The sequence below is a fragment of the Vidua chalybeata genome, unplaced genomic scaffold (assembly GCF_026979565.1).
Source record: "Vidua chalybeata isolate OUT-0048 unplaced genomic scaffold, bVidCha1 merged haplotype scaffold_206_ctg1, whole genome shotgun sequence".
NCBI classification, from domain to species: Eukaryota; Metazoa; Chordata; class Aves; order Passeriformes; family Viduidae; genus Vidua; species Vidua chalybeata.
The window spans coordinates 60001-70000 of NW_026530366.1; the positions used below are offsets into that span (position 1 = coordinate 60001).

A 10000-nucleotide genomic window follows, 5' to 3' on the forward strand; every position below is an offset into this window, starting at 1 on the left:
GGACACCCAGGCCCTTTGCAACCGGGGCGGCTCGCTCTGCAGCAGGTGGCGGAACGGCAAAGGAGCGCCGTGCGCTGCGCGCGCGGATCGGGCTCTTTTCCCCCGTCCGCGCTTCCCCATCGCTTCCTCCTTTTCGCCCTCTTTGCGCTCTCTTTCTCTCTCTCTCGGCACTCTAGGTCTCTCGCGGCTCAGCTCCAGCCGCACCGCCACCCGGCGCGCTGCTCGCGGCCGGCACCCACGGGGCGCTAGCCGGGACCGGGGCCAGCACCAGCACCTCGCCTGCATTGAAGGACACCTGTGCAAGCTCGCGGGGCCACGCGGCCGTCACACAGCCCGGGACGGTCAAGCCGCCCTCCCCGGCAGCGGGAGGGGCGGCACCTCGCCTGCGACGGGAAGCGAATTGGAAAGGAGACCGCCCTGCCCGAGCACCGGACCCCGCCGTGGCCTTCCCCATGACAGAGAAGACCCGGAAGAGCCCGGCCGGCCGGGGGCCCTCGCCGACGCCACCCGAAAAGCCTCATCGATCGGACACACGGGACGCGGCTGCTGCTGCTGCTGCTGCTGCTGCTGCGGAAAGGAGGGGGGCAAAGCAGCCGCCGACACGCTGGCAACAAGGGCCCCACGGCCACGCTGCTCCTCCTGGGACAGCCGCTCGCGGATCGAGCACGGCAGAGGAGCGCGGGGGGTGCCGCCACCCGCCCGCCCGCCGACAAGGCTTCCCTCTTTAGCCAGGCGACGGCGGGACGGGACCGCCGGGCTGGGGGTGAGCTTCACCCTTTCGCCCGGGGAACCCATCCCAGCGTGCGAGAAGAAAGGTGCCACCGACCGCGCCACGGGCCACCGGCTTTCCCCCGGCCTCGCAGGCAGCAGCCGGCTCTCCCTCCGGAAAAAGACGGGGGACGGCACCACAAAAAGGCACATGACGCGCCACCAAGGACCCGTGCTAGCCACGGGGGCCGCGGGCCCGGGGCGGGGTGGGGCGAGGCACGCGCCTCTCACTCCCCCCCCCCAACCCCACCAGCAGATCTCGGCTCTCTCCTGTGCACACCTTGGCTTTCCTGGGCCCGCGCGCCTTCCCGGCGCGCCTCTCGGTGCCGCGGCTTAGGGCCGCCAGAGAAAAAGCGCAACGCAGGCCGGGCGGGCGGCCCCCACACCGCCCGCACGCCGGCGCGCGCCTGAAGAAAAAAACGGACCCGGCTGGAAACCCAGCCCACCGGGCAGAAGCGACTCGATCCGCACACGACCGAGGAAGAGCGAGGCGACGCCGCCTCGCCCACCACACGCTCCGGGGGCTCTCTGGCGGCTTCCGGTCCGTGCTCGGGCGGCCGGCCACCGCGGCCGGCCTCTGCCCCTGAAAAACGCTGCCCGTCACGCGGGTCCCCGGCTTAAGGCCGAGGAAGGGGGACGACTTCCACAACACACGCTGCTGGCCCGGGGTGCCGCCACCCCGGCTCCACAGCACATCGGGGGACCGCCCTCACCGAGCCCCTCAAGCCACGCGGCAACGCCGAAGCCAAGGCCGCGCGCCCCCCCGCCGCCCTTCCGACACGGACACGCTGGCAACAAACAGGTCGGGAGCGGGAGAACGGGACGCCGCCACCTCGGCGGGCGCTGCTCGGGGCTCTCGGGCAAGGGCCGGGGAAAGCCCCGGCCGCGTCCACCCCAGGCTGCCGGCCACCTCACCGGACCGGCAGCCGAGAAAAAAAAAAAAGCACGCCCGGCCAGCGGGCCCCGGCTTAAGGCCGAGCAGAAAAGGGGCGAGGCGCCGCCGCCTCGCCCGCCAACAATTCCCCGGGGTGGGGGGGGCGGGCGCCCCCCCCCTTCACCAAGCTGGCAGCAGCCGGGCCGGAGCGGGACACGGCTTCTCTCCGCGGCCGGCAAGCGGAACGCATCGTCTTTCGGCTGGGCACGCGCCCTCTTTGCAGCACCTCACTCGGCTCTCTCGGAGCCTCTCTGCTTCCCTGGGTCGGGACGGGGACCGGGACGACGCCACGCGACTCGTCCCGCGTCAGCGGCACTCGCTTTGCCCTGAGGATGACCGCGCGCGCGGGCCCTCCTTCGCCGCTTCGGACACAGGCATGCTGGAGGCCTGTGGGGATGCGGCCCGTCACCTCGCTCCCATAGTACGGACAGACGAGTCCGAAGCCGCAGACGCCTCCAAGAGGACCAATGGAACGCGACCGGGAAGGGGCGCCGCCGCAGGCCGGCCCCTACGATGACGTAGCCGGAGGCAGCTGAAAACAGCGACCCCTTGGTGAACTTCCGGAGCCGGCCGCGACAACAGGTCTACCCAGCTCCGGCCGAAAAGCGCCTAAGTCCCGCCGGAGCGAGGTAGACCTGTTGTCCCCGGTCCGCCGGACGGCGGCACGGCGCCACCCCGGGCCCGGCGGCCCCGGAGCCGGGGTAGACCTGTTGTCCCCGACCCCGGCCGGGACCCGGGGTAGACCTGTTGTCCGCCGACGGCCGCCCGCCGGCGGCGGTCGGCCCGGGGCCCGGCGGCCCCGGAGCCGGGGTAGACCTGTTGTCCCTGACCCCGGCCGGGACCCGGGGTAGACCTGTTGTCCGCCGACGGCCGCCCGCCGGCGGAGGGCGGCCCGGGGCCCGGCGGCCCCGGAGCCGGGGTAGACCTGTTGTCCCCGACCCCGGCCGGGACCCGGGGTAGACCTGTTGTCCGCCGACGGCCGCCCGCCGGCGGAGGGCAGCCCCGGGCCCGGCGGTCCCGGAGACGGGGTAGACCTGTTGTCCCCGACCCCGGCCGGGACCCGGGGTAGACCTGTTGTCCGCCGACGGCCGCCCGGCGGCGGCGGGCGGCCCGGGACCCGGCGGCCCCGGAGCCGGGGTAGACCTGTTGTCCCCGACCCCGGCCGGGACCCGGGGTAGACCTGTTGTCCGCCGACGGCCGCCCGCCGGCCGAGGGCGGCCCGGTGCCCGGGGGCCCCGGAGCCGGGGTAGACCTGTTGTCCCCGACCCCGGCCGGGACCCGGGGTAGACCTGTTGTCCGCCGACGGCCGCCCGGCGGCGGCGGGCGGCCCGGGGCCCGGCGACCCCGGAGCCGGGGTAGACCTGTTGTCCCCGATCCCGGCCGGGACCCGGGGTAGACCTGTTGTCCGCCGACGGCCGCCCGCCGGCGGAGGGCGGCCCGGGCCCGGCGGCCCCGGAGCCGGGGTAGACCTGTTGTCCCTGACCCCGGCCGGGACCCGGGGTAGACCTGTTGTCCGCCGACGGCCGCCCGCCGGCGGAGGGCGGCCCGGGCCCGGCGGCCCCGGAGCCGGGGTAGACCTGTTGTCCCCGACCCCGGCCGGGACCCGGGGTAGACCTGTTGTCCGCCGACGGCCGCCCGGCGGCGGCGGGCGGCCCGGGGCCCGGCGGCCCCGGAGCCGGGGTAGACCTGTTGTCCCCGACCCCGGCCGGGACCCGGGGTAGACCTGTTGTCCGCCGACGGCCGCCCGGCGGCGGCGGGCGGCCCGGGGCCCGGCGGCCCCGGAGCCGGGGTAGACCTGTTGTCCCCGACCCCGGCCGGGACCCGGGGTAGACCTGTTGTCCGCCGACGGCCGCCCGCCGGCCGAGGGCGGCCCGGGGCCCGGCGGCCCCGGAGCCGGGGTAGACCTGTTGTCCCCGACCCCGGCCGGGACCCGGGGTAGACCTGTTGTCCGCCGACGGCCGCCCGCCGGCCGAGGGCGGCCCGGGGCCCGGCGGCCCCGGAGCCGGGGTAGACCTGTTGTCCCCGACCCCGGCCGGGACCCGGGGTAGACCTGTTGTCCGCCGACGGCCGCCCGGCGGCGGCGGGCGGCCCGGGGCCCGGCGGCCCCGGAGCCGGGGTAGACCTGTTGTCCCCGACCCCGGCCGGGACCCGGGGTAGACCTGTTGTCCGCCGACGGCCGCCCGCCGGCCGAGGGCGGCCCGGTGCCCGGGGGCCCCGGAGCCGGGGTAGACCTGTTGTCCCCGACCCCGGCCGGGACCCGGGGTAGACCTGTTGTCCGCCGACGGCCGCCCGGCGGCGGCGGGCGGCCCGGGGCCCGGCGACCCCGGAGCCGGGGTAGACCTGTTGTCCCCGATCCCGGCCGGGACCCGGGGTAGACCTGTTGTCCGCCGACGGCCGCCCGCCGGCGGAGGGCGGCCCGGTGCCCGGGGGCCCCGGAGCCGGGGTAGACCTGTTGTCCCTGACCCCGGCCGGGACCCGGGGTAGACCTGTTGTCCGCCGACGGCCGCCCGCCGGCGGAGGGCGGCCCGGGGCCCGGCGGCCCCGGAGCCGGGGTAGACCTGTTGTCCCCGACCCCGGCCGGGACCCGGGGTAGACCTGTTGTCCGCCGACGGCCGCCCGCCGGCCGAGGGCGGCCCGGGGCCCGGCGGCCCCGGAGCCGGGGTAGACCTGTTGTCCCCGACCCCGGCCGGGACCCGGGGTAGACCTGTTGTCCGCCGACGGCCGCCCGGCGGCGGCGGGCGGCCCGGGGCCCGGCGGCCCCGGAGCCGGGGTAGACCTGTTGTCCCCGACCCCGGCCGGGACCCGGGGTAGACCTGTTGTCCGCCGACGGCCGCCCGCCGGCCGAGGGCGGCCCGGGGCCCGGCGGCCCCGGAGCCGGGGTAGACCTGTTGTCCCCGACCCCGGCCGGGACCCGGGGTAGACCTGTTGTCCGCCGACGGCGTCCCGCCGGCGGAGGGCAGCCCCGGGCCCGGCGGCCCCGGAGCCGGGGTAGACCTGTTGTCCCCGACCCCGGCCGGGACCCGGGGTAGACCTGTTGTCCGCCGACGGCCGCCCGCCGGCCGAGGGCGGCCCGGGGCCCGGGGGCCCCGGAGCCGGGGTAGACCTGTTGTCCCCGACCCCGGCCGGGACCCGGGGTAGACCTGTTGTCCGCCGACGGCCGCCCGCCGGCGGAGGGCGGCCCGGTGCCCGGGGGCCCCGGAGCCGGGGTAGACCTGTTGTCCCCGACCCCGGCCGGGACCCGGGGTAGACCTGTTGTCCGCCGACGGCCGCCCGCCGGCCGAGGGCGGCCCGGGGCCCGGCGGCCCCGGAGCCGGGGTAGACCTGTTGTCCCCGACCCCGGCCGGGACCCGGGGTAGACCTGTTGTCCGCCGACGGCGTCCCGCCGGCGGAGGGCGGCCCGGGCCCGGCGGCCCCGGAGCCGGGGTAGACCTGTTGTCCCCGACCCCGGCCGGGACCCGGGGTAGACCTGTTGTCCGCCGACGGCCGCCCGGCGGCGGCGGGCGGCCCGGGGCCCGGCGGCCCCGGAGCCGGGGTAGACCTGTTGTCCCCGACCCCGGCCGGGACCCGGGGTAGACCTGTTGTCCGCCGACGGCCGCCCGCCGGCCGAGGGCGGCCCGGGGCCCGGCGGCCCCGGAGCCGGGGTAGACCTGTTGTCCCCGACCCCGGCCGGGACCCGGGGTAGACCTGTTGTCCGCCGACGGCCGCCCTTTGGCGGAGGGCAGCCCCGGGCCCGGCGGTCCCGGAGCCGGGGTAGACCTGTTGCCCCCGACCCCGGCCGGGACCCGGGGTAGACCTGTTGTCCGCCGACGGCCGCCCGGCGGCGGCGGTCGGCCCGGGGCCCGGCGGCCCCGGAGCCGGGGTAGACCTGTTGTCCCCGACCCCGGCCGGGACCCGGGGTAGACCTGTTGTCCGCCGACGGCCGCCCGGCGGCCGAGGGCAGCCCGGTGCCCGGGGGCCCCGGAGCCGGGGTAGACCTGTTGTCCCCGACCCCGGCCGGGACCCGGGGTAGACCTGTTGTCCGCCGACGGCCGCCCGGCGGCCGAGGGCGGCCCGGGGCCCGGCGGCCCCGGAGCCGGGGTAGACCTGTTGTCCCCGACCCCGGCCGGGACCCGGGGTAGACCTGTTGTCCGCCGACGGCCGCCCGCCGGCGGAGGGCGGCCCGGGGCCCGGCGGCCCCGGAGCCGGGGTAGACCTGTTGTCCCCGACCCCGGCCGGGACCCGGGGTAGACCTGTTGTCCGCCGACGGCCGCCCGGCGGCGGCGGGCGGCCCGGGGCCCGGCGGCCCCGGAGCCGGGGTAGACCTGTTGTCCCCGACCCCGGCCGGGACCCGGGGTAGACCTGTTGTCCGCCGACGGCCGCTCGCCGGCGGAGGGCGGCCCCGGGCCCGGCGGCCCCGGAGCCGGGGTAGACCTGTTGTCCCCGACCCCGGCCGGGACCCGGGGTAGACCTGTTGTCCGCCGACGGCCGCCCGCCGGCGGGGGGCGGCCCGGGGCCCGGCGGCCCCGGAGCCGGGGTAGACCTGTTGTCCCCGACCCCGGCCGGGACCCGGGGTAGACCTGTTGTCCGCCGACGGCCGCCCGCCGGCGGAGGGCGGCCCGGGGCCCGGCGGCCCCGGAGCCGGGGTAGACCTGTTGTCCCCGACCCCGGCCGGGACCCGGGGTAGACCTGTTGTCCGCCGACGGCCGCCCGGCGGCGGAGGGCGGCCCGGGGCCCGGCGGCCCCGGAGCCGGGGTAGACCTGTTGTCCCCGACCCCGGCCGGGACCCGGGGTAGACCTGTTGTCCGCCGACGGCCGCCCGCCGGCGGAGGGCGGCCCGGGGCCCGGCGGCCCCGGAGCCCGGGTAGACCTGTTGTCCGCGACCCCGGCCGGGACCCGGGGTAGACCTGTTGTCCGCCGACGGCGTCCCGCCGGCGGAGGGCGGCCCCGGGCCCGGCGGCCCCGGAGCCGGGGTAGACCTGTTGTCCCCGACCCCGGCCGGGACCCGGGGTAGACCTGTTGTCCGCCGACGGCCGCCCGCCGGCGGAGGGCGGCCCGGGGCCCGGCGGCCCCGGAGCCGGGGTAGACCTGTTGTCCCCGAGCCCGGCCGGGACCCGGGGTAGACCTGTTGTCCGCCGACGGCCGCCCGGCGGCCGAGGGCAGCCCGGTGCCCGGGGGCCCCGGAGCCGGGGTAGACCTGTTGTCCCCGACCCCGGCCGGGACCCGGGGTAGACCTGTTGTCCGCCGACGGCCGCCCGCCGGCGGAGGGCGGCCCGGGGCCCGGCGGCCCCGGAGCCGGGGTAGACCTGTTGTCCCCGACCCCGGCCGGGACCCGGGGTAGACCTGTTGTCCGCCGACGGCCGCCCGCCGGCGGAGGGCGGCCCGGGGCCCGGCGGCCCCGGAGCCGGGGTAGACCTGTTGTCCCCGACCCCGGCCGGGACCCGGGGTAGACCTGTTGTCCGCCGACGGCCGCCCGCCGGCGGAGGGCGGCCCGGGGCCCGGCGGCCCCGGAGCCGGGGTAGACCTGTTGTCCGCGACCCCGGCCGGGACCCGGGGTAGACCTGTTGTCCGCCGACGGCGTCCCGCCGGCGGAGGGCGGCCCGGGCCCGGCGGCCCCGGAGCCGGGGTAGACCTGTTGTCCCCGACCCCGGCCGGGACCCGGGGTAGACCTGTTGTCCGCCGACGGCCGCCCGCCGGCGGAGGGCGGCCCGGGGCCCGGCGGCCCCGGAGCCGGGGTAGACCTGTTGTCCCCGAGCCCGGCCGGGACCCGGGGTAGACCTGTTGTCCGCCGACGGCCGCCCGGCGGCCGAGGGCAGCCCGGTGCCCGGGGGCCCCGGAGCCGGGGTAGACCTGTTGTCCCCGACCCCGGCCGGGACCCGGGGTAGACCTGTTGTCCGCCGACGGCCGCCCGCCGGCGGAGGGCGGCCCGGGGCCCGGCGGCCCCGGAGCCGGGGTAGACCTGTTGTCCCCGACCCCGGCCGGGACCCGGGGTAGACCTGTTGTCCGCCGACGGCCGCCCGCCGGCGGAGGGCGGCCCGGGGCCCGGCGGCCCCGGAGCCGGGGTAGACCTGTTGTCCCCGACCCCGGCCGGGACCCGGGGTAGACCTGTTGTCCGCCGACGGCCGCCCGCCGGCGGAGGGCGGCCCGGGGCCCGGCGGCCCCGGAGCCCGGGTAGACCTGTTGTCCGCGACCCCGGCCGGGACCCGGGGTAGACCTGTTGTCCGCCGACGGCGTCCCGCCGGCGGAGGGCGGCCCCGGGCCCGGCGGCCCCGGAGCCGGGGTAGACCTGTTGTCCCCGACCCCGGCCGGGACCCGGGGTAGACCTGTTGTCCGCCGACGGCCGCGTTGGGAGCCGGGGTAGACCTTGTTTCCACGAGCCCGGACCAGGAGCCGGGGTAGACCTTTTGTCCCCGAGCCCGGCCGCAACCCGGGGTAGACCTGCTGGCTTCCGACGGCCGCCCGCCGCCGGAGGGCCGCCCCGGCCCTCCTTCACACAGAAAGAGAGAGAGAGAGAGAGAGAGGGGCAGAGTGACAGACACTCCCACTCCACACAGTCACACTCCCGTGCCAACACCTCAGACACCACCCGCCCCCCCACCCCCCCCCACCCCCCGCCGCTCCCGCAGGCACGCCCTCACACTCTCGCGTGCCCTCTCTCCCCGTCCGCCTCCGCGTCCCTGCCCCTGCCCCTGGCTCTGCCCCGGCCCTGTCTGTCGCGGCCGCCCGCCCAGCGACGGTTGGGGGCGCCCCGCCCTCCCCCATCAGACTCCCCGGCACCGCCTGCAGGCTTTCCCCGCCTCCGCCCAACCGCCACGGCTGGGGGCGCCCCGCCCTCCCCCCCGTCGGACTCCCCGCCGCCGCCTGCAGACTTTTCCCGCCCCGGCCCAGTCTCTCCTCAGCCAGTTGGCACAGCGGCAGCGGCGGGAGGGCCGGCAGCGGGCCGACACCCAGGCAGCCGGGGCCTTCGGCCGGCAGGGGCGGGCAGGCTTAGCGCCCTCCCTTGCCCAACAAGCTTGCTCCTCAGGTCTCGCCGAGCCTTCTGCTCGGACGGCCTTCCTTCCTTGCTGCTCAGGCCCGGCCCCGGCCCGGCCTGCGGCGGGACGGCAGCGGCGGCAGGGGCTGAAGGGAGGGAGGCAGAAATCCGGGCGGGAGCCGGGCCGCCGCGCCTTCGGCCGGCCGGGAGTCCTAAAGGCTCCCTCCTTCCCTCTCGGGGTGGCTGGGCGCGGGGGGATGCGGGCAGGACGTCGGCGGGGGCGTGCGCCCGGCGGCAGCGGAAGCGGGCCGCCTTCGCCTCCCGGCTCTCGGGGGGAAAGAGGGTGCGCCGCGGGCCGCGCGCGGCCCCCGGAGCGGGTGGCGAGTGGCGGGCGTACGGGGGCCTGCCGGATGCGCGGCCCGCCCGCCTTACGCCGGCTTGCGGGCCAGGACGAGGACGCGGGGTGGGGGGGGGGGGGTGGGGGGGGGGGGGGGGCGGCGCGCCTCGGATGGAGGACAACGAGTCTACCCCGGTCCTCGGGGGGCCGGAGCCCAAGTCGGGCCAGGACAACAGGTCTACCCACGGCCGCCGGCAGGCGGGAGCCCTGGTCGGGGCCGGGGAAACAGGTCTTCCCCGGGCCGCCGGGCGCCAGCAAGCCGAGGCCGGCCCGGGACAACAGGTCTACCCCGGGCCGCCGGGAGGCGGGAGCCCAAGGCCGGCCCGGGACAACAGGTCTACCCACGGCCGCCGGCAGGCGGGAGCCCGAGGCCGGCCCGGGACAACAGGTCTACCCCGAGCCCCTCGGCGGCGGCAAGCCGAGGCCGGCCCGGGACAACAGGTCTACCCACGGCGACCGGCAGGCGGGAGCCCAAGGCCGGCCCGGGACAACAGGTCTACCCCGAGCCCCTCGGCGGCGGCAAGCCGAGGCCGGCCCGGGACAACAGGTCTCCCCACGGCCGCCGGCAGGCGGGAGCCCAAGGCCGGCCCGGGACAACAGGTCTACCCCGAGCCCCTCGAGGCGGGAGCCCAAGGCCGGCCCGGGACAACAGGTCTACCCACGGCCGCCGAGAGGCGGGAGCCCAAGGCCGGCCCGGGACAACAGGTCTACCCACGCCGGGAGCCGGCAGGCGGGAGCCCAAGGCCGGCCCGGGATAACAGGTCTACCCACGGCCGCCGGCAGGCGGGAGCCCAAGGCCGGCCCGGGACAACAGGTCTACCCACGGTCGCCGAGAGGCGGGAGCCCAAGTCCGGCTCGGGACAACAGGTCTACCCACGGTCGCCGAGAGGCGGGAGCCCAAGGCCGGCCCGGGACAACAGGTCTACCCACGGCCGCCGGCAGGCGGGAGCCC

At 78.6% G+C, this 10000-nt stretch overlaps 1 protein-coding gene across 1 annotated transcript in view; it reads left to right on the top strand.

Annotated features, from left to right (window-relative positions):
* LOC128783334 (collagen alpha-1(I) chain-like) overlaps positions 1 to 10000 on the top strand; it is a 13122-nt gene that overhangs the window by 2092 nt on the left and 1030 nt on the right. The window contains exons 3-8 of the mRNA XM_053933985.1: positions 177 to 915; positions 1025 to 1309; positions 1391 to 1628; positions 1926 to 2123; positions 8465 to 8649; positions 8703 to 9330. Of these exons, the coding sequence (XP_053789960.1) occupies positions 177 to 915; positions 1025 to 1309; positions 1391 to 1628; positions 1926 to 2123; positions 8465 to 8649; positions 8703 to 9330 (2273 nt within the window). The remainder of the gene's footprint in view (positions 1 to 176; positions 916 to 1024; positions 1310 to 1390; positions 1629 to 1925; positions 2124 to 8464; positions 8650 to 8702; positions 9331 to 10000) is intronic.